Below are 24,187 nucleotides of genomic sequence, written 5' to 3'. Positions count from 1 at the left end.
TTTTTTTTTTTTTTTTTACTAATTCAGAGACCATAATTCCTTTCCTCAAGTCATGACAGGGATACTGTAACAGCAGTATAGTTTACTGACCTGAAGAAAGAGGTTTTAACCTCTGAAAGCTAAGTGAGAAATGTATCAGTCCAATAAAAAGACGGGCACAAAATTTTCTTGCCCCATGCCTCCTACCCAAGTGCAAAATATAAATGGGTGGGCTTCCCAAAGCCATGTCAGCTGAAGATCTCTTCCTCTAGGAAGGAAGGGGAGATTTGTTCAGAGATGTTTGGAGGTTGCATAGAAGAAAAACTATACACTGGCACTGGTATGGTAATCTTTGTTGTTTGTTTTGAATTTTAAAATAAAAGAAATACAGTCTAACTGTTGAGTGGGAATTTTACTCATTCAGGATGTGATGTGATGTTATTTCACTTCTCTCCCAAGGCATTTAAGTGATATAAAACTGGATAACTGTCAAGGTTCTAAGAAAATATACTTTAGGGACTGATATCTAATCAAACACTTGCAGGGAAACCTTAAGTGAAAAACATCTCTGTTACTGCTGGTTTCAAAATCAAGAACTGTCATCTCCTTTTTTGGGTCTCCCTTGAGACCTGGATTTTATGTCCCAAGAATTCCTTTGATCTATTCTTAAAGAACATCCTTAAAATCCATTCTTTATCGGGTAAAAGCGCTACTGTCAACAAAAGTGTAGCTAGAGAAGCGAAAGAAGTATCAGATGTCTCCAATAAATTGGAAATCAATAATATATAAAAGCCGCTGTTGTGTTATCAATCAAATCATGTATTGTTTTGTCTTTGTTAATGTCACACTAAAAGGCTGACAATAGATGTTTTATTACACTCATTAATAATTCTTGTTCTCAATTGTATGGACCTTCAGATAGCAGTCAGGCACCACGCTACTGGTTGCTTTGCTCTTCGTCGGTCCAGCCTTTACTAATTATTCATATAAGATTCATTTTGTTATTTTTTATTTTTTTGTATTTTTTTTTTTACTTGGAATTTCCTATATATTTATATTAAAGGAAAGTCACGTGGCCTATAGTGATCTTGTCCTATATTCACCTCTCCCGCCATGCATGTTTCATAATGAAACTTTTCTTTAGGGTCAAGGGAAACTGCAATAAAATAATCAATATCTATGCATTACTTTCTCATAAATAAAAGACAAACTGACAACGGATAGAGCCTCTACTGTGTAATACTGCAAAAAAGAAGAAAGAACCAGCTGCTTACCATTTGAGGGAGCTAACTCGGACTTGTAACATGGCCACGGTTTGCAATTAAGGCCATAAAATACAGCTGGCCTGATGCACATCACAAACGAATGACATCATAATCATACCAGTGCGAGGCTCAGCCCCAGCAGGACCGGAGCTAGTGACCTAGGGCACTCATAGGATCGATAACCACTCGATCTCCTCATTTAATCCTATGGGAGCCAGGGATTTAAGTTTGTATATCCATTTCAGCTGCCATATCCTGTTCTGTACGGACCCAGGATTTGTGTTCATTTAAACGGGTCTTGATGGAGCGCATAGTGCGCCCAATATAGATTTGTTACATGGACACTGGATCAAATACACCACACAAGTGGAATTACAATTTGTAGAAGCATAAGTGTAGTATTTAATTCCAGTGTCCGGGTGCACCCAGCATTGACCTGTCATAGTCAGGCTGCACCATTGACAACTGCCACATCCCGTATGCGTCCCCCTACTGTGAGGCACCGTCGCAAGCTTGCTTTTGACAAGCTCCCCTATATTTCTGGTGCATTTATACGAAAATATGGGTCTCTGGGCAGTTGGAAACAGCTAACCTAGCTACGTGCCAGTGTTCGAGTATCACCTTGTTGATTTTAGGGGACAGAGGAGTGAATTTTTGAACAAAAATTAATCCCAAATCTTCCTTGTCCTCATGGTAAGTCAGTAATAACTCACATTGTGCAAATTTTGCCCTGGTATAAGCTTGTTGTATGATCCCCCTTGAGTATCCACGTTGATAAAATCTAACTTTTATCTCATTAGCCTGAATTTTGAAATCTTCAAATGACGAACAAATCTGTCGTAAGCGCAGGAATTGACTAATCGGAAGACTGTTCTTCAAACGATCTGGATGAAAATTGTGATAACATAATAGACTATTCCTATCAGTGATTTTCCGATACAGGGACGTTTTGAATCCTTTCACTTCCTTCTGGATGTTAATATCTAAGAATGCAATTTCCCTAGTATTAATCGTTGCAGTAAACTTGATTTTGGGCAACAGACTATTAAGCCATACTATGAAGAGATCAAGATCTTGTATAGAGGCTGTCCAAATAAAAGATATTATCAAGGAATCTTTTCCATATGATGATATTTTTGAACCCCTCAGAATTATAGATGTATTTCTCTTCCATTTTCGCCATATATAAACTCGCGATAGATGGCACTACCGAGGCACCCATAGCAATTCCATGGATCTGTTCAAAACATTCTTCATTAAACCAGAAATAACTTCTGGTCAGAACCAATTCACCTAATTTCATGAGGAAGTCAGCGGAGATTCTAGGATACAAAGTCTTTTGATTGAAAATTACCTGCATCATCCCTAGTGCTTCATCAGTTGGGATCATTGTATATAGTGATGCCACATCAAGCGTGACTAGTACAAATACAAAAAAAAAAAAAATCACAAAATGAATCTTATATGAATAATTAATAAAGACTGGACCGACAAAGAGCAAAGCAACCGGTAGCGTGGTGCCCGGCTGCTATCTGAAGGTCCATACAATTAAGAACAAGAATTATTAATAAGTGAGTATTAAAATATCTATTGTAAGCCTTTTAGTGTGACAAAACAATACATGATTCCAATAAATTGGAAACATCCAGTGGGGTCTCTTGTTGATTTTCATTTCCAGGATGTTGCTGATCTATTTTCTGTGGCAAATAATAAACTCGAACAAAGGGAGGTATAGTTTGCTCTAGTATATTCAGCACTTCTTTAAAAGTACCTCTTCAGCATTTTTGTTGGAGTGACAGTAGGCTACTTTGGAAAATTTAATTTACGCAAATTATTTACTCTACTTTGATTTCCCAGAACTTCCAATTTTTTCCTTAGAAAAATATTATCTGTTACCAATGCTTCCTTAATTTTTTTTACTGAATTTACCTCTGTAGAAACTTTTAATAAATCAGTCTTAATTGTTGAAGTGTCTTGTTTTAAAGTTGAAAGTTCTTTTATCTGTATGTTCAGTCTCTCCCCTAATTCGTTTACTTGTGGTGCAATTGAGTTTCCCAAATTTACTACAAGGTCCCACAGAGCATCCAGAGTAACTTCGGGTGGTTTAGTTACTGTTGTGAAAGATACAAGTGGTAAAGAGTTTCTCAGTTCCCAGGCATACCTCTTGTCTACCTCGGTCCGTCTCCGCTATAGTTGTAATTCCTTCCTCAGGCGGTCTCTCTGGGGAAACCAAAATCGCCTCGGGATCCTCCAACAAGCCCTCACCGGCCTCCTGTGGCTCAAACACTGCCTCTTTGGACATGTTAAGCTCACGCAGAGAGCTTGTTCTCTGAGGCTGCGGGGGCGGTGTTCTGATGTCGGGACTCAAAGTGGCATTAAGCCCATGGAGATCAACAACGGCGTCACTCCCCGCCAATGTCTCCAGTGGGCGATTCCCCGACAGCCCTGGTTCCCGCTGCAGGCGCCGCAAAAGTTCATCTATAGGGCCGATTGGAGGTGCTGCTGGGTGTCGGTAGGTATGCCATGTCTGGGCTCCGGCATTGAATTTCCAGTATTTAACGGCTATGGGCATTGCACAAAGATAGGCCTGAGTTTTTATGCGGTCCTATTTATGTGATGCCCCCAGAATGCCGCCGAAATAGCTGGTTTTACATTAGGCGCTAACTGGACATTTTCAGTAGCCCTAACCTGATAGTTCCTCCAGCCTCTTAGCATCCAAACCTTCCATATGCCTCTCCCATCAAACTCTAATTTCCCTTCCCTTGCTCCCTGCCATTACCCAAATCCCCTCCCTCCATCCCCACCCACATTTGGTATGAGAAAGCATATCAGGAAACACTAATTCACTAAAAGAAAAAAGAAAGGCATACTACACTTATCATTAGGCATATAAATCCAAGACAACAAAAAAACTTTTTCAAACTACTAAAAGGAACTCAGACACCAAACCCTACCTGGCCACCAAAAGTGCCCCTCCCCCCACAGCCAATCAATTGGCTGAATTCTTCAGAAACAAAATATCAACAGCCAGAAACACCTTCACTGGGACCCCAAACCACCTCGACGTAATCTTGATACCACCTAAAGAAAACGAGGCCTACACAGCAGACAGAAACTGGTCAGATTTCCCAGACACACAATAGCACGACTTAGACAAACTCTACAAAAAATAAAGTCATGCAGCCTGCGACCTCAATCACTGTCCCCCATACCTGTTAAAAGCTGACAGCACTAGGTTCTGTACCCACCTCATGCGGTGGATTAGTTACATGCTCACAGAAGGTCAATTTCCACACAAAGTCGTCAAAATCATCATAACCCCTATTCTGAAAGGCCCAAAGGGAGCAATAGATCAGCCATCCAATTACAGACCTGTAGCCTCAATACCGCTATACGTCAAACTAATGGAAGGCCTCTTAGCAAAACTTCTCACCGAATAATTAGAAACCCCTAATATTCTTCATCCCTCACAATCAGGCTTCAGAGGCAACTACAGTACAGAAACACTACTAGTCTCTCTCCTAGACACAGCTAAACAACAATTGGTTTGAAGAATTCCTCCGCTCAAGAAGATACAGAGTAAAAGCAATCAGAATCCTGGAACAACCCTTGCGGAGTCCCCCAAGGCTCCCCACTATCACTAACACTCTTCAGCCTTTACATAGCCACACTTGGCACATGCTTAGACAAACAAGGTATAATGTCATACAGCTACACAGACGATATCACCATTCTCCTGCCTTTCGACCAAACCACTCCCAACACAACGAACAAACTACACATTGCACTAGAAACAGTATCAAAATGGATGAGAGACCACAAATTAAAACTGAACCAAGACAAAACCAAATTCTTACTTCTAGAAAGAAACAAAACCCCAACCATAACAAACCTAGAATATAAACTCCATCACATATCCCTTACAACCCAACCTAAAACTGCTGGGAATAATGATAGACAAAGGCTGCACCATGCAACTTCAAATCAGCGAAACGGTTCAGAAGGCATTCGCAACCATGCGCAACTTTAAGACAAAATACTTCAACATCGAACAATTCAAACTCATAGTATAAGCACTAATCCTAGGACTCCTGGACTACTGTAACATACTTTACCTGTCATGCCCTGCCAACATGATAAAACAATTACAAACAGTCCAAAATACAGCCCTAAGACTAATATACTCGCTCAATAAATACGACCACATTACCCCAGCTTTCCAAGACTCACACTGGCTCCCAGTACAAGCACGCATACAACACAAATTCTACTGTACCTTATTCAAAGCCCTAAATGGAAATGGACCAAGATATCTGAATAACCGCCTAATCTGGAAAAACACATCCAGACCAAGGAGAACTCAAGCACACTTTACCCACCCCCCCAATCAAAGGCATACAAAGCAAAAAAAAAAAAAAAAAAAAAAATATATATATATATATATATATATATATATATATATATATATATGTGGGTCTACTAGCCACCAGGGCAGCAAAAATAGACCACCACCTCTCAAATCTGCTGACCATGACACCCAACTACAAAACATTCAGGAAAGAACTGAAAACCATACTATTCAAGAAATTTGTCAAATGATCTAACCAAACCGTATAGACCATTCACAGATCCCAACGCATACTATAGCTATCAATCTTATAATCTCCCTGGGAATGCCCAGGCTAATTTCTTGCTGTAAACTGCCTAGAACTGAAAGGTATTGGCGGGATAGAAGACATCAATGTAATGTAATTCCCCTCTCCATCCCATACTGGAAAACCTCTCCTGAAATGATCTCTAGTCATGTCAGTAGAAGGACTTGTGCTTTCCTCATATTGGCTCAGCATCCAGCATAGCTTTGCCAACACTAGCAGCTGCACAACTGGCATTGACTTTGCTATCATGCTGGATGCTGGGCCAGTGAGAGGTCAGCATAAGTGATCTTGCAGTTTTAAGTAGGCACGTTTTGGGGGATTCTTACAAATGGGGTGGAGGTTGAGAGGCCGAGGTAGTACTTTAGAGACAGGAGGATTTCCTGCAAACAGCAAACATCTACATAAGAACATAAGAATTGCCACTGCTGGGTCTGACCAGTGGTCCATCGTGCCCAGCAGTCCACTCATGCGGCAGCCCTCTGGTCAAAGACCAGCGCCCTGAGACTAGCCCTACCTGCGTACATTCTGGTTCAGCAGGAACTTGTTGAACTTAGTCTTGCATCCCTGGAGGGTATTTTCCCCTATGACAGAATCCGGAAGAGTGTTCCAGTTCTCTACCACTCTCTGGGTGAAGAAGAACTTCCTTACTTTCATACGGAATCTATCCCCTTTCAATTTTAGAGAGTGCCCTCTCGTTCTCCTTACCTTGGAGAGAGTGAACAACCTGTCCTTTTCCACCAAGTCTATTCCCTTCAGTACCTTGAATGTTTCAATCATGTCTCTTCTCAATCTCCTCTGTTCAAGGGAGGAAAGGCCGAGTTTCTCTAATCTTTCACTGTACGGCAACTCCTCCAGCCCCGTAACCATCTTAGTCACTCTTCTCTGGACCCTTTCGAGTAGTACTGTGTCCTTCTTCATGTACAGCGACAAGTGCTGGACGAAGTACTCCAGGTGAGGGCGCACCATGGCCTGGTACAGTGGAATGATAACCTTCTCCGAGCACCATGGCCTGGTACAGTGGAACGATAACCTTCTCCGATCTGTTCATGATCCCTTTCTTTATCATTCCTAGCATTTTTTTTGCCGCCAGTGCACATTGCGCGGACTGCTTCATCGACTTGTCAATCAGAACTCCCAAATCCATTCCTGGGAGGTCTCTCCAAGTACCGCCCTGGACATCCTGTATTCGTGCATGAGATTTTTGTTACCGACATGCATCACTTTACACTTAAACACATTGAACCTCATCTGCATATTCGATGCCCTTTCCTTGAGCCTGATTATGTCACGTTGCAGATCTTCGCAATCCCCCTGCATCTTCACTACTCTGAACAACTTCGTATTCGCAAATTTAATTACCTCACTCGTCATACCTATGTCCAGGTCATTTATAAAGAATTTGAAGAACACAGGTCCAAGTACCAAACCCTGCAGCACTCCGCTCGTGACGCTTTTCCAGTCCGAGTATTGTCCATTTACTCCCACTCTGTTTCCTATCCACCAACCAGTTTTTTATCCACATGAGTATGTCACCCTAGATTCCATGGCTCACAATTTTTCGTAGTAGTCGTTCATGCGGGACCTTGTCGAACGCATCTGAAAATCCAGATATACAAATGTAGGCCGGCTCACCCTTGTCTATCTGCCTGTTTACTCCTTCGAAGAAGTGCAACAAGTTTGTCAAGCATGATCTCTCCTTGCTGAAGCCATGCTGGCTGGTCCTCATATTGCGTCCGTGAAGGTGATCAATGATGCGGTCCTTTATCAGTGCCTCTACCATATTTCCTGGTACTGAAGTCAGACTCACCGGTCTGTAGTTTCCCGGATCTTCTCTCGAACCTTTCTTGAAGATCCGTGTAACATTTGCCACTTTCCAGTCTTCCGGAATCCTTCCCCATTTGATCTACAGATTGGCTATCAGTTGAAGCAGTTCAGCTATAGTTCCTTTCAGTTTCTTGATTACCCTCGGATGGATGCCATCCATTCCCGGTGATTTATCATTTTTAAGCCTATCAATCTGCCTGCATACCTCTTCTAGACTGACCGTCAACCCTCAAGTTTATTTATTAATTTGATGAATTGCTTATCCATAATTTACTAAGCGAATTACAACGAGTTATAATAAACATTAAAAAACAAACAAATAATATTAAGTAAAAAAGGATAAAAAACAGACTCATAAACAAACATAACAGAAATACGAGAGGATAAAGGGGAAAAGTTACATCGTTAATGTTTCAGAAAAAAGAGGAGAGAACCATTCAGGGAAAAACATAAGGAAGGATGACTTGGCTACACTGCATAAATTATGTTTATTTTAAAGACTAAAGGCATCGTTAAAAAGAAAGGTTTTTTAGTTTATTTTTAAAATGACTCGAGTTCTTTTTCATCTCTTATGTCAGTTTCCCGTCTTCAGCTTCCGGTATATTGTGTATATCCTCTTCTGGAAATACAGACGCAAAAATTGTGTTCAGTTTGTCAGCAATAGCTTTGTCCTCCTTTAGCACTCCCTTTATTTCATGGTCATCCAACGGCCCTACCGCTTCCTCTTAATATATTGAAAGAACAGCTTGAAGTTTTTTGCCTCTTTGGCTATTTTTTCCTCAGTCTCTTTTGGCTCCTCTTACCGCCTTATGGCACTTGCTTTGATGTTGTTTGTGCTTTTTCCAGTTTTCATCTGTTTTTGACCTTTTCCATTCCTTAAATGAAGTCTTCTAGTCTCTGATCGCTTCCTTCACTGCTACAGTGAGCCATGCCAGTTCCTTGTTCTTTTTCCTCTTGGATCCCTTGTTGATACGTGGTATATATAGATTGTGTGCCTCGGTGACCGTGTCCTTAAAAAGGGAACAAGCTTCCTCTAGTGTTTTTACATTGCTTATCCTCTTCTTAATCTTCTTTCCCATCGTGAGTCTCATCCCTTCATAATCACCTTTTCGGAAGTTCAGTGCCATGGCCGTTGTTCTGGATTGATGTTTCACCCCTGCGTCCAGGTCCAAGCGGATCATATTGTAATCACTGGTTCCCAGCGTTCCCTCTACTTCTACATCTTGCGCTGGTCCTCATAGTCCATTTAGAATTAAGTCCAGAATTGCATTTCTTCTCATATATCTTGGCAGTTCCACTGTTGCTTGTGATTTTCCACAGCCTCCCTGTATGTTTCCTTGATCAACCTCTCTAACTTCCGGACTTCTTCCTCAATCTTGAAGATTTCTGCCTCTCTGACCTCCTCCTCCACTGCTCGAAGTGCTTATAGTTCCAGTATAGTTCCAGGAGTCTAACTTGTTTCTTCAGGTCCTTCAGTTCCTCGCATCGAGTGCATACATAAGACCGATTCCCAGAGGGGAAGTAGTCGTACATATGGCAAACGGTGCAGAAAACTGGGTTGCTCAACATCCTGCTTCTGTTTGCTGCTTCCATTGCTGTCCGCTTGTCGGTCTGCTGTCTGAAGTGGTTTCTCCCTGCTTTTGGTTGTTTCTTGAGTGTCCTCTGTGTCTGCTGCAGTTGCCCTCTGCTCTGTTTGCTTGTGTCTCCTCTGTGTCTGCTGCGGTTGCCCTCTGCTCTGTTTCTGTGTCCTCTGTGTCTGCTGCAGTTGCCTTCTGCTCTGTTTGCTTGTGTGTTCTCTGTGTCTGCTGTGGTTGCCCTTTGATCTTCTATGCAGTAACTCGTCCCTCCTTATGGCCCTTCGCAAGGACGTTCTCGCTAAGTAAAGCGCCTTTAGCGCTCGCTTTCGACGCATGCCGAACAGCTGAGCGCCGTTGGCCCATCCCCTTTTAATGGGGAGCTCTGGTAGATGACGGGATGGGCGGAGCTAACTCTCACCGCTGCCCTTGCTCTCTCCTGCCTTCTGCTCCTGCTTCCCTTCTCTCCTGCTACCCTTCTCTGATCCTCTGATTCAGAAAACATTGGAAGAAACAGTGACAGTAAATGAAAAATCTTTATTGCTGAAAGTCAAAGAAATGTGTGAGCATTGGAACCCATTACATCTTTCTTGGTTGGGGAGAATCCAAACTGTAGAAATGATGATTTTGCCTGTAGTTTATTATCAAATGAGCATGGTTCCTATTTATTTTCAGGGATCCTTATATAAAAAATTGAATGGTATTCTCGGGAAATTTATTTGGCTGGGTAAAACTGCTCAAATTGCTTTAGTATCCTTAGAAAAACCAATTGTGGAGAGTGGGGTAAATTTTCCCAATTTTTATAGATATCAAGCTTTTATAATGCATCAGGGTATGTATTGGATCCTTCCTAAGCTCATGGAACATCTCCCTGATTGGCTTTACTTAGAATGGCAACTCCTGTCCCCATTGCAATTGTGTCACATTTTCAAGTTTCAAGTTACCAAGGATTTATAAGGACAATAGAATTTTATTATCTACATGGCAGACATTAAAATTTATTAATAACATAATACCTATTCCAACTCATCAATCCACATGTCAGTCCTTATGGTTAAACTCCAAGATTCAAATTAGCGAGTCTAAGATCCTCTGGAAGCACTGGCTGCAGATAGGCATACACACATTGAATGATGTGTTATCAGACGGGAAGATGCTTGACTTTTCACGACTGCAACAATCAATTGGTATTTCAAAGTCTCGAGCATTTAAGTGGTTGCATTTGAAGCAGGCCAATCAGAATGGGTTCCCTGATTGGTGCAATTTAAAAACTCAGTATAGCTTGCCGGGCCTGTGTTTCCAGACAGATTTGCCAGGGCATCAGGCAGCCAAGTGGTATAAATTAATATCTGAGTAAAAAACCAAAAACTAGTCTAAGAGACATTTGGAGCATTGAGACAAAGCAGCAAATTTCTACTACTCAATGGCCACAGATTTGGATTTGGAGGATGAGACGTACAGCATCAGCCTCTGAGACAAATCTGGTTATTTTTGAAGTTTCTACATCACTATTTCTTATTCAATTTTTATGTATTTGAACTGCTTTCTGTATATTACTTATAATATCCAATAAAATTAATGAACTAAAAAAAAAAAAAGTTTTAAGACTAATAGATGCTGGCATTATCTGGATATAGGGACATTGGATCATCTGCTCTTCTTTTGTCCACTGATACTTAAATTTTGGCAATCCATTTGGAAGTTCCATTGGCATTGACATATGATGCAGTGCTGTTTGGTATGTTATTAATGCCCAAGAGTCCAATAACTTCACATAACAATAAATTATTTCTCATCATGACAGGAGTTGCCAAACAGCTTATTATAAAGAATTGGAAAAATTGGGTTAAACTATAGTTTTTGGTGGGAAACATTGTGCCAAACTTATAAGTTTGAACGTATGAGTTCAATGCATTTGGAACATTATAAGAAGTTCAAGGAAATTTGGGAGCCATTAACAAAATTTTGTAAGAATTGATTATTAATTTTGCCCTTTGATTCTGCACATCCAGGATGGGTGGGTGGGGGGGGATATGTAATTAATTTATTATTTGATTGCAAGATTGTCTATCTTGATCATTTCCATTATATTAAAGGATCCTTTTACTAAGGTGCGCTAGCGTTTTTAGCGCACGCAGGAAATTACCTCACACTGCGCGGAAAAACTAACGCCAGCTCAATGCTGGCATTAAGGTCTAGCACGCGCGGCAATGTAGAATGCGCTGTTTCACGTGTTAAAGCCCTAACGCAGCTTAGTAAAAGGAGCCCCAAGTGCTTTTACATTTTTAGGAAGGGTGGGTGGGGAGGGGGAGGGGGTTATGTATTTATTGTATCATTTGAAGGAATTGAGTGCTGTCTGTGTTAATTGATTGATAATATGTTGCACTTTGTGCTGGTTTTAAAATGAATAAAGATAAAAAAAATTAAAAAAAGAGGATTATGAGGGAGATTCTCTTTCTCATTTGTTGTTGTTTTTTGTTTTTTTTTTAAATAACGGTTGCTAATGGAGGCAGAGGGAGAGGAATTGAGGATCAGGAAGACGTTTACATTTTTGATACCATTAGTAAGAGAAGAGGATCACAGGCTTGGGCAATTAAAGCTAACTTGTTATTTTTGTGTGTATCTGAAGGAAATTAATCCCACTGTTCTATATGACAGCTGAATCTATCACCATCTCTTTGATTCAAACAATACATTTTATACTGAAAAATGCCCACATTATTTATAATTGGGATAACTGAATATACATAGTAACATAGCAGATGACGGCAGATAAAGACCCGAATGGTCCATCCAGTCTGCCCAATCTGATTCAATTTTAATTTTTAAAATTTTTTTCTTCTGGGTAAGAATCCAAAACTCTACCCGGTACTGTGCTTGGGTTCCAACTACTGAAATCTCCGTCAAAGCTCACTCCAGCCCATCTACATCATCCCAGCCATTGAAGCCCTCCCCAGCCCATCCCCCCAAACGGCCGTATACAGACACAGACCGTGCAAGTCTGCCCAGTACTGGCCTCAGTTCTTCAATATTTACTATTTTCTGATTCTAGATCCACTGTGTTCATCCCATGCTTCTTTGAACTCCGTCATCGTTTTCCTCTCCACCACCTCTCTCGGGAGCGCATTCCAGGCATCCACTACTCTCTTGGTAAAGTAGTATTTCCTAACATTGCTCTTCAATCTACCACCCCTCAACCTCAAATTATGTCCTCTGTTCTTACCATTTTCTTTTCTCTGGAAAAGATTTTGTTCTACGTTAATACCTTTCAAGTATTTGAACATCTAAATCATATCTCCCCTGTCCCTCCTTTCTTCTAGGGCATACATATTCAGGACTTCCAGTCTCTCCTCATACGTCTTCTGGCATAAACCTCCTATCATTTTCGTCGCCCTCCTCTGGACTGCTTCCAAGTCTTCTTACGTTCTTCACCAGATACAGTCTCCAAAACTGAACACAATACCCCTTCTTCTGCTTCTTCTCCACTAGAATCTGTCTATTAACACTTAAATTCCTAGGACTGATGTGTAGACCCTCCCCTGGACTGTGTCTACAGAAGTGGTCTCCAAAGCTGGGGATAGCTTTCAAGATGAGAACATCAATAGAAGTCTGTACAACACTATCATCCCCTTCTATTTTATGTAAGAGGGATAGGCATTAATTAGCATGAGCTCCTTAGATAGGAGGATTTAGGTGATGTGGTAGTATGTACAGAAATTACAAAAAAGTTGGCCAGGCTAACCCACTGTATTGTGAGCAGTAGTACGATCAAGAGGTAGAATGTTATGTTATGTTAAGTTTATCAGGTTTTTTATTCTGCCTTTACCTATTCAGTTCATAGTCAGATTACATTACAAGACATTGGATCAGTTACCCAGGACATGGACATTTTGACATGGACTTCAATAGGGTTGCTAGTACAGGTAGATCAGTTCAATTACTAAAATAGTTAGGTCATAGCTTCAAATACATAGTTACAAGTACAAGTAGGTTATTGTTGGTTCTTCGTTTTGTCCCAGGAGTTGCATTAGACAGTCTAGAAATGTGTTTTTACAATTACCATTTCAGTTACTTCAGGGTTAGCTCCCTGTCTTGGTACAGAAATGCTTTTAAAAGTTTTCTGAACCTGAGATAGTGGTCACAAGAACATAGTGTAAGTGGTAGTTGGTTCCAGCATTTTACTAATTGATATTGGATGTATAAGGCAATTTTCCTGGTTGGCTTTATATCGTTGCATGCTGGGAATTTTAAGTGGAAAAGATTTTTGGTGGAATATCTGTTGGAGGCACCCTGGAATAGGGTGGCCAACTTTCTTAGGTAGTCGGTGACATTCCCTTTCAGGATCTTAAAGGCAGTGATGCCTAATTTAAACTTGATTCTCATGGTTATGGGCAGCCAATGTACTTTGATATAGTAGGGCTATAGGTGTTCCAATTTCCATAGTCCATATATGAGTCTTACTGCTGTGTTTTGAACGAGTTGTAGACACAATAACGACGTTTTAGAGCAAAGAACTAGTGTTGCATTACAGTAGTCTAGTCGAGATAGGATTAGAGATTGCACTGAAATTCAGAAAGCCTCTGTTTCAAATTATTTTCCGATATATCTTAGTTTTCTCATCACAAGGAAAGATTGCTTTATTATTGATTGTACATTGCTCTTTATGGATTGATGGTTATCAATTTCTACTCCTAAGATTTGGGATTGTAGTAAGGTAGATGCTAGTAAGGAATAGATTAGTATGTGTTAGCTACCCTGGTACAGCATGACCTGTGTGGAGACAGGAAAGGTTCTCTTTGTATGATGGGAAATGATTCCAGTTGGTGTCTCAGCCTTGTACATTGCTAGCAGTGGCATAATAAGGAACTTCGCCAGGCAGCACTGGGTGTAAGAGATGGCCAACATACTATTGAACAGACTCATGTAGAATGGGCCATTTATGTATGTCACATAATGAAGTCACATGGAAATGAATTCTATATATAAACGCCCCAAAAATTGGGGCTGAAAAAAAACTATTAAGTGCTACTCAATAAACTATGCTCAAAGTTAGGCATACTGTATTTTTCGCTCTAGAAGATGCACTTTTCCCCAAAAAGAAATTGGTTGGAAATAAGGGTGCGTCTTAAAGAGCGAATATCTGCCCCCCCACACCTTAATTCCTTTGGCGGTCCAACACTGTAGGGCAGCCCTGGATCGCGGTAGGAATTGAGGTAAAGGGAGTGGCCCTTCCCTGTCTCGGTGTGGGGGCCCTATGGGAGGGACCCTGCTGGGGGATCCTGCCTGCCAGCCAGCCACCAGTCCTGCCTGTCACCAGGCCACTAGGCATGCCTGCCTGCCTGCTTCCCTGTCACCAGGCCACTACGCCTGCCTGCTCTGTGTCCTGCCCCTGCCCCTGCCTGCTCTTTGTCCTGCCCCTGCCAGCCCTGGGCCCTGCCCCAGCTTTCTCTGTGCCCTGTCCCGGTCCATCCTGTGCTGGCATACCACTAGACCACCAGAGGGGGGACAGGGTGCAGAGCCTGGTAGGGAGAATTTGGTTCAGAATGCTTTTTTTCTTGTTTTCCCTCTCTAAATCTAGTGTGCGTCTTATGGTCAGGTGCATCTGATGGAGCGAAAAATATGGTAGTTTATAGAATAGCGCTTAAGGCCGGGAACCATGTCTAATTTTAGGTGTGGCCATTTGGCACCAATGGAAACGTAGCGCAAATCCTTGTGCCTAAAGTTATGCTTGGATACCCTTATTCTATAAATTACACACGTAAATATGAGGAGTGCCCCTGATCTGCCTTTAACCCTCCCATTCCCACACTCACTTTTTGGAACCATGTGTAAAATTTAGGCATGGATCCCATGGTTAAATTTACAGACAAATTTAAATTCATGCTGTTAATTGCATGTTAAGCCAATTATCCACGCTAATTGGTTTGTTATTCAATTATGTGTGCGAATTGGATACAGCCCAAATTTGTGCATGCAACTCAAAGCACAATATATAGAACTAGTCTTTAAGCCCGTTACATTAACGGGTGCTAGAATAGATGTGTGTATCTGTCTTTCTTTCTGTCTCTCTCTTTCCTCGGCTGTCCACCACCATCTCTTCCCTGCTCCCCCTGTCCAGCAGTAGACCTTCTCCCTCCCTTTTACCTCCCTTGTGTCCAACAGCAGCCCTTCTCCCTTCCTTATACCTCCTCCCTGTCCAGCAGCACCTCTTCCCTGATCCCCCTGTCCAGCAGTAGGCCTTCTCCCTTCCTTTTATGTCCCCCCTGTCCAGCAGCACCTCTTACCTGATCCCCCTGTCCAGCATCCGCTAGCCCGGGCAGCCTTGGGGCTTTTGCTAGGCCGGCCCACTTCGCATTACCAAACTGGGCCGGCCTAGCAAATGCCCCGCATTTTCTGGTCCGGGGGTGAGAAGAGGCGTCAGGGCAGTGCAGCAGTCAAACCCGGCAGAACAGCAGTCAAACAGCCACCACTGTTGCAAGCCATCCCACGCGCCTGAAATGGAATTCGGCACAGAGGCACACAGCACGGTGGCAGGGAACACGAAACCCTAAGCGCGCATGTCTTGTCTTTCTGTATGTCTCTCTCCCTGGCCTCCTGTCTTTCTTTCTGTCTGTCTGTCTGTCTGTCTCCCTGGCCCCATGTCTTTCTTTCTTTCTGTCTCTCTCCTTGGCCCCATGTCTGTCTGTCTGTCTTTCTTTCTGTCTGTCTGTCTGTCTCCCTGGCCCCCTGTCTGTCAGTCTTTCTCTCTCCCTGGCCCCCTGTCTGTTTGTCTTTCTGTCTGTCTCTCTTCCTGGCCCCCATTCTGGTTTTCTTTCTTTCTTTCTGTCTCTCTCCCTTGCCCCCTGTCTGTCTTTCTTTCTCTCTCTCCCTGCCCGCTGTCTTTCTGTGTGTCTGTCTTTCGTTCTCGTGCGCTGAGATGCTTCAGCTCCAGCCCCCTTCTCCCATCTACCCTTAAATCACTCCTTTTGCCTCCTCCCCCAGCCTGAACAACCGCCAACCACAGTCTGGATACTGAGCATCAGTATGCCTCCTTCTGTTATTTTTGTGCTCTCCTTGGTCCTGTTAGACGGAGTGAGGGCGGGAGGGATGAGTCGCCGCCTCCATGCTTTCATGCTTAAGGTGCCTCCGCATGCGCAGTAGGAGTCAGGATCGCCGAGGGAGGGCAATGGGGAAACTGCCGCTGGCTCCTTCTACTGCACATGTGTGACACTGAATCACAGATCACGGAGGCAGGGATCACAGAGTTTGAAGTACGCATGCGTGCTAAGGGTTTTATTATGACAGATTAGGGGGATGACGTGTTGTATGATTTTATTATTATTATTATTATTATTATTAGGTTCTTATATCCCGCCATACCCAAAGAGTTCTAGGCGGTTTACATTCGTTACATTAGGATCCGGTCTGAACCCGGATTTACAAAATTTTTTTATCGGAATTGCAGGTAGCGCGGAAGGAGGCACAGGTTTATCGTAGTTGGGTTAGAGGATAAAATGGAGGGAGTGAGAAACCAGAAGAGGGGGGGGGAGAGGGAGGTGGGGGTGGGGGGGGAAATGACGTCGTCGTCATGAGAAATTAGTCCATAGAGAACTGGTTGATTCCTCAGCCTTGTATATTTATCAGCAGGGCAATGGAATATGGTGCATAGATGCTGTGGTAAGATAATGAGAAGTGGATTTGTCAGTTTATCACTCTTTTGCACTGTGATTAGCAGAAAACAGAAGTATTTTTGGGTAATGGTGTTGGACTAGGATGGCAATTAGATGGTAGGGAGTAGAACTATCAGGTTCTCACCCTTGTGTACTGGAAGCAGAGGGGCATTCTGGTGCCAGACAATGAAGAGTAAAGTCCAAGGCAGAATGATAAACACGATAGCGAGCATGTCTCTTCTATTCAACATCTCCAGGGCAGGCTGAACCCAACGCTCCTCAAGACCTGAAAGCAGAACCCTAAAATAGAACAGAAAAGCACATGGATAATATGGAGCAGTGAGCAGGAAGAAAACAGGAAAGACAGAGCTCACACCACACAGCAGCACATTTACACCATTTACATCTTACCAGAGCTTATAACAGAAGCAGATTTTGTAGTGCAACAGCTGCACAGGATGAAGGAGAATTTTACATGAACTTAGAGATGAGCCTGCAGCTGGTGAGAATCCTGCACTAAAAAGAAGAGAAATAGCAATGAATAAGTACATGGAGACATTAAACTTTTTTCTTGCCACTTCAGTACTCTTTCTTCTCTTACGTTATGAAATGCAAGACATGAAGAAAGCACAAAGATAAGCAATCTGGTGGAGTTATGAAGCTCAATGGTATTTGTATGGTTTTACTTAGGAGTGAATGCTTTTTGTAAGAGTGAATGTTCCTTAGTATGTTTGTTGTTTATATGGGCTAGGTCTGTACTATCTAATAATGGAGTTCTTTTTTATATTTGTTTATTTTACTTTTATTATATTCTGTAAAATGAACGAGCGGTATAACAAGATTAAGAAACCATATGAGTATAACAATACATATTAATAATGACTAAAAGCACCGTGTTGCATCCATGCATGTGCAGATGGTCTCCCAACACGGTCCCAACATGGAAACTTTTCAAAACTCAGCCAGAGTTCCGGATTTTGAAAAGCCATCCAGATGCCCGGCATGTTCTCTAAATAGATAACTTATCCGGGAAAATTTGGATGTCTGGGAACCCTAACCTGGGGTAATGTAGGGTTAAGAAACTTGCTCGGAGTTGCAATAGTTGCAATAGTTCAATACAAATCTAAATCTAGTTCCCCAGGTTCTCAGCTGCTAGTATTATTTAGCATTTCTATAGCGTTGATAGGAATATGCAGTGCTACACAACATCATATTTAAGAGAGTTTGTGGGGGGAAAAACCCTTGTCTCTAGAGCAAACTGGAACAGCTTTCCTCTCTGCTGAAAGCAAGGTTTTACAACCCTCTCTCTTTCCAGAAGGGACTGGCATTCAAAGCAAACAAAACAAACAGCTTCAGGCTTCAGTCTTTCTTAGGTTTGTGCAGGGCACTAGTCCTTAATGGCTTTATCAGATAAGGAGGCAGGTTGAAGCAAATGGAGCTAGCACTAAGCACCCAGCTGGAACCTCAGCCCCTTTTGCAGAGATATCGGTGCTTCAATCCCATTCCCCACTCTAGGTAACTGCCCCAGCAAGTCTTCACAGTACACAAACAGTTCATTTTTTAAGTTGAAAGAAAAACATTTACAGTTTCCAAACTTTTTGCTTGGCTATCAGTACCTCCAATGGCTACTTCCTCTCCAACCCCATTCTGGGGATTACTTGTCCACACAGGAGTGACTTCCACGGGCTGAAGTTGTTCTAATGAGGACTCCCCATTACTCTCATCAGCATCCAACAAATCTATGTCTGCTTTTTCCTGAAGGCTGGAGCTTTCCTCCCAGTCCTTCCTCTGGCAAGCCTGCTGCCTGGGTTTGGTTTCTCTCTCCTCTCCACTCTCCTTTCACTCCCCTTTGTGTAGCGGGGCACACCCTGATAAGGCTTGCTTTTCTCACTGATGCTTCTTCTGGGTATTTAGTAGTGCTACCCGATTCAAGAAAAAAAAATTTGATTCGATTCAGCCTATTGAATTGATTTTTCGATTCGATTTTCCTGCCCAATTGGGTGTTTTTTAAAAACATCCTGGTGGGTTTATTTTATAACCTCTTCACCCCCTTTGCCTTCTCTTAACCACACTGGCGCTGTGGTGTAAACAAACAAAAAAGACTTTTTCTCTCTCTGTTAAATCCTAGCTCACATTTGTGGTCTAACACCAGCTCTGGCAGGATCCACATTTCAAATCTGACATATTGTAATCACAAAACAGAAAATAAAATTATTTTTTCTACCTTTTGTTGTCAGGTCATTATTCCAATCTTGTTGCTCCCAGGCTGTGGTTGTCTTCTGATAATTTGCTTGCCAGGGTCTCCTTCCATCTGCCATCTCTGTCTTCCCCTTCCGTTTCCCTTCCCTCCTACAGAGGTCTGGCATCTTTCCTTCTTTTCGTCTTCATCTACAGATCCACCTTTTCTCAACTACCCTTTCATCCAGCATCTCTCCCTCCTTCCCCACCATCCCCTCAACCTTTCTTTTCCCACCTACCCTCCTATCCAGTATCTCTATCCCCCCTCCACACCATCCCTTGTGTCTAACTTCTCTCCCTTTCTGTTTCTTCCCTCCCTAAATCCCATTGCCCATCATCTCTCTCCCTCTCCTCTATTTTTAGACCCATTATTTCTTCACCCCAAAGTCCATCATATGCACTTCTCTTTGAACCCCTTTCCCTCCCTCCGTGTACTTCTACACCAGGGCCCATTCCCCTGAAGGTTTGTCCCCCACCTCCGAAGGCCTACACCCCACCCCTGAAGGCCTGCCTGTTCCCCCTGAAGGCCTACATCCCACCCCTGAAGGCCTGCCTGTCCCCCCTGAAGGCTTGCACCCAAGGCCTGCCTGTCCCCCCTGAAGGCCTGCACCCAAGGCCTGTTTGTCCCCACTGAAGGCCTGTACAACCTCCCTTCCCCCCAAAGGACTGCACACCCCATCCAGTCCCCCCCCCCCCCCCCCCACCGGAATGCCTGCATGTTCCCCCTGGCCTCCTGGCATCAATTTACCTAATTTCAGCAGCCTGGACCACGGCAGAGAGAAGGCAGCTCGGAAGACCCGATGGCAGCTTGCAAAAATCGCTAGCACTGGCGATTTTATCCAGCTGCTGAAATTAGGTAAATTGATGCCGGGAGGCCAGGGGGGAAGCCGGACAGAAGCACTTCCCGACTGACACTCCCCACTTGCCCTCTAAAGCGGGAACGGCAGCGGCCGGCAAGAGGCACACTTCTTTCTAACATTGCAGTATATTATTGCAAACTGCAAGTGATTGTATAGCATGCTACATACAATGTCAACACAATATGCAATAAAACATCGTTATAGACCACATAGGATGTGAGAAGATGTGGAACATATAGACCAGTGTCTCACAAACTTTTCCAGCCGGCGGCATACTAAATCCAGTGCCCAGGCCAGAAGGCACCTGGAAGTTGATGCAGTGACATCACGCGCATGCTTGATGTTATTGCGTCAATGTCCGCGCATGTGCGGAGGCCTATCTGGCTGCAATCCCACCATTACAAGGATCCAGGAGGTGTGGGGAGAAGAGTAGAGATGCCAGCCAGGAGGAGAGTCAGCTGCACCAACAGACTTCCTACAGGACATGCCTCTCGCCACGAGAGGCACATCCTGTAGGCAGACAGCCAGCATGGACGACTATCCTCCTTGACAGTGTGTTGCGGCACGCCAGAAATCTCAGGAGGTATACTGGTATATATAGGCAACCTATCAAAGTACGCTTGAGAATTTCTTTTAATCAAACCTGTAGCACTTAATACAATGGTGAATATTTCTTGCATCTGTATCCCTCATTTTGTTGGTTTCCAGTTGCATTGCGCACACCTGTGGTATTGACTCTGGTTCCAGTAACCCTAATTTTGTATGTCTTAAAAAAGTTGGTAATAGTGGAACCACACTTTCAGGCCTGGACTGAACTTATTTCAACAGGATTTTGCACCTGCCCGAGGATGCTTGCCATTTAGGAAGTGACTTTAAGAGTCACAGTGGAAACAATTTCTCTGTCTGATTAAGGAAGCACTTTGTGACTGATTCACTACAACAACTGCTAAACCACACAGGAAAGTTCACAAGCACATGTGGGGACAATTTGCAAACCAAGAGAAGACACTCTAAAAGAATTAGATAAGCGAACAATTTAAAACAAGGGTCAAATGCATAAATATGTGGGAAATATAAGAAAGTACTTAGAAAGCAAAAGTAGATCAAAACATGATATTGGAATGGATGAAGTGTAAACTTAAAGGTGAGAGATTGATAATTGAAGCACAGAAACAAACACAGCAAAAGAGACAAATGTACGCAGATTCTACAGCACTGAACTGGACTTGATTATACATCGTACCACTGGTCGTGATGTAATAGTGTTAGAAGGCCTGTACAGTATACAAAGTAGGGCTGCATTTCGATTAAAATTTTAAGCACGATTGTGCAATTGCAGGAACATTATTTATTTATTTTTCCCACTGCAGCTCCTTGTGACTCTAGTTAACCCTCCATTGTCTAGAGTCATAAGGAAATGCAGTGGGGAAAATAATATACCTTTACTCGCATGAGTCATCATGATTACAAATTTTAATAAAAATGCAGCCCTAAAAAATAAGAGAATAAAATGTAATGAAAAGATAAGAAATACAAAATGCAAGTTGAAAAATGACAAATTAAAGAATCTAAAATAGCATGCAGAATAGCAAGAAATAGCCATAGATTTTTCAGAGCCTACTTCAGCAAAGCAAGCCTAATAAGGTAACCAGGTTTATCCACTGGCATCTATCTATGGGGGTAATATTCAGCCAGTGGCACTCAGTATTTTGTTAAATATTGGCCAACAATGACTGAATTATTCCTGGATATTCAGTGCCAGCACCTATTTGGGAACAGCGTTGAATATCTAGACAGTCACGTCAAGAGTTACTCGAGTCAAGAGTTAAACATAAGAACATAAGAACATAAGAACATAAGAACTGCCATCTCCGGATCAGACCTTCGGTCCATCAAGTCCGGCGATCCGCACACGCGGAGGCCCTGCCAGGTGTACACCTGGCGTAATTTATAGTCCACCATATCTTTATATGCCTCTCTTAAGGAGATATGCATCTAGTTTGCTCTTGAAGCCTAGGACGGTCGATTCCGCAATAATCTCCTCTGGGAGGGCATTCCAGGTGTCAACCACTCTCTGAGTGAAGCAGAACTTCCTGACATTAGTCCTGAACCTGTCCCCCCTTAGCTTCATTACATGTCCTCTAGTCCGTGTCAAATTGGACAGTGTAAATAATCTTCTCTGCTCTATTTTGTCGATTCCTTTCAGTATTTTGAAGGTCTCGATCATATCCCCACGCATTCTCCTTTTCTCAAGGGAGAACAATCCTAGTGTTATAAGTCTATCCTCATATTCCAGTCTCTCCATACCCTTCACCAGTTTTGTTGCTCGTCTCTGCACCCTCTCCAGCAGTTTTATATCCTTCTTTAGGTAGGGAGACCAATGTTGGACGCAGTATTCCAAGTGTGGTCTGACCATTGCCCTATAAAGCGGCATTATAACTTTCTCCGATCTACTCGAGATTCCTTTCTTTATCATGCCCAACATTCTATTTGCCTTCTTTGCCGCTGCCGCGCATTGTGCCGACGGCTTCAGGGTCCTATCTATCAGTACACCCAGGTCCCTTTCTTGTTCACTCTTCCCCAGAGTTGCACCTGACATTGTATACTCGTATTCCTTATTTTTATTGCCTAAATGCATTACCTTGCATTTCTCCACATTGAACTTCATCTGCCATTTCTCCGCCCATGTTTCTAACCGACACAAGTCGCTCTGGAGTTTCTCTATATCCTCCTGCGATCTGATTGCCCGGCATAGTTTTGTATCGTCTGCAAACTTGATGATCTCACTGGATGTTCCTTCCTCCAGGTCATTGATATAAATATTAAAAAGGATCGGCCCAAGTACCGAGCCCTGGGGTACACCACTAGTCACTTTCTCCCAGTCGGAGAACTTCCCATTTATGCCCACTCTCTGCTTTCGGTTTTCCAGCCATTTGCCTATCCATCTTTGTATATCTCCCTCTATGCCATGGCTTTGTAGTTTCCTGAGAAGTCTTTCGTGTGGAACTTTGTCGAACGCTTTTTGGAAGTCCAAGTATATTATGTCCACAGGCTTCCCACTATCAATTTGCTCGTTTACGGTCTCAAAAAATTGGAGTAAATTCGTCAAACATGATTTCCCTTTCCTGAATCCATGTTGACTGGGTTTCATCAAGTCGTGTGCGTCCAAGTGCCGGACTATGCTATCCTTGATCAGTGCTTCGACCATCTTGCCGGGGACCGACGTAAGACTCACAGGCCTATAGTTGCCCGGTTCCCCTCTCGATCCTTTTTTGAAAATTGGCGTGACGTTCGCTATCCTCCAGTCGTCCGGTATCTGTCCAGTTCTGATTGTCAGGTTTGCAAGTTTGTGCAATAACTCTCCGATTTCAACCTTCAATTCCTTTAAGACTCTCGGGTGAATTCCATCCGGTCCAGGGGATTTGTCACTTTTAAGTTTGTCGATCTGATAGTATATCTGGTCTAAGTCCACTTCAACTGTGGTGAGGCTGTTCTCTATTTCTCCTGGAAACACTTTCTCTGCTTCAGGTATTGTTGAGGTGTCTTCCTTCGTAAAGACAGACGCAAAGAAGGAATTTAGTTTGTCTGCGATTTGTTTATCTTCCTTGATGTACCCTTTTCTTCCCTGGTCGTCCAGGGGTCCCACTGCCTCTTTTGCAGGTTTTTTTCCCTTTCACGTATCTAAAGAAGGGCTTGAAGTTTTTGGCCTCCTGGGCTATTTTTTCCTCATAATCCTGTTTGGCATCCCTCACCGCCTTGTGACATTTCTTCTGATCATCTTTATGTTTGTTCCAGGCTTCGGTTGTCTTTATGCATTTCCATTTTTTGAAAGAGTCCTTCTTTTCTTTTATGGCTTCCTTCACCTGTATGGTAAGCCATGCCGGTTCTCTTTTGCTCTTTGTTCTCCGATCTTTGGAAATCCTCGGAATGTAGAGATCTTGTGCTTCTGTGATAGTATTTTTCAGTAAGGACCATGCCTGATCTACCGTTTCAAGTTTGTCCACCATCTTCTCTAGTCGTTTTTTCTACCATGGCCCTCATGCGATCGTATTTACCCTTTTTAAAGTTTAAGGTGGTGGTTAAGGTTTTGGCATGTTTCCCTTTCCCGATGTCAAGTTTAAAGTTGATTACATTGTGATCACT

At 42.8% G+C, this 24,187-nt stretch overlaps 1 protein-coding gene across 4 annotated transcripts in view; it reads right to left on the bottom strand.

Moving 5' to 3' along the window:
- The window catches only part of LOC117347856 (galactosylgalactosylxylosylprotein 3-beta-glucuronosyltransferase 1-like), a 125,414-nt gene that overhangs the window by 58,889 nt on the left and 42,338 nt on the right, over positions 1–24,187 (bottom strand). For 3 of the 4 annotated variants that reach the window (XM_033919308.1, XM_033919309.1, XM_033919306.1), the window contains exons 2-3: positions 17,358–17,462; positions 17,092–17,246 (exon numbers count right to left, since the gene is read on the bottom strand). In XM_033919308.1, the coding sequence (XP_033775199.1) occupies positions 17,092–17,246; positions 17,358–17,462 (260 nt within the window). The remainder of the gene's footprint in view (positions 1–17,091; positions 17,247–17,357; positions 17,463–24,187) is intronic. The other variant, XM_033919307.1, reaches the window with a different exon arrangement.

Source organism: Geotrypetes seraphini, chromosome 13, assembly GCF_902459505.1.
Source record: "Geotrypetes seraphini chromosome 13, aGeoSer1.1, whole genome shotgun sequence".
Lineage (NCBI taxonomy): Eukaryota > Metazoa > Chordata > Amphibia > Gymnophiona > Dermophiidae > Geotrypetes > Geotrypetes seraphini.
This window is presented reverse-complemented; position numbering and strand designations above follow the sequence as displayed.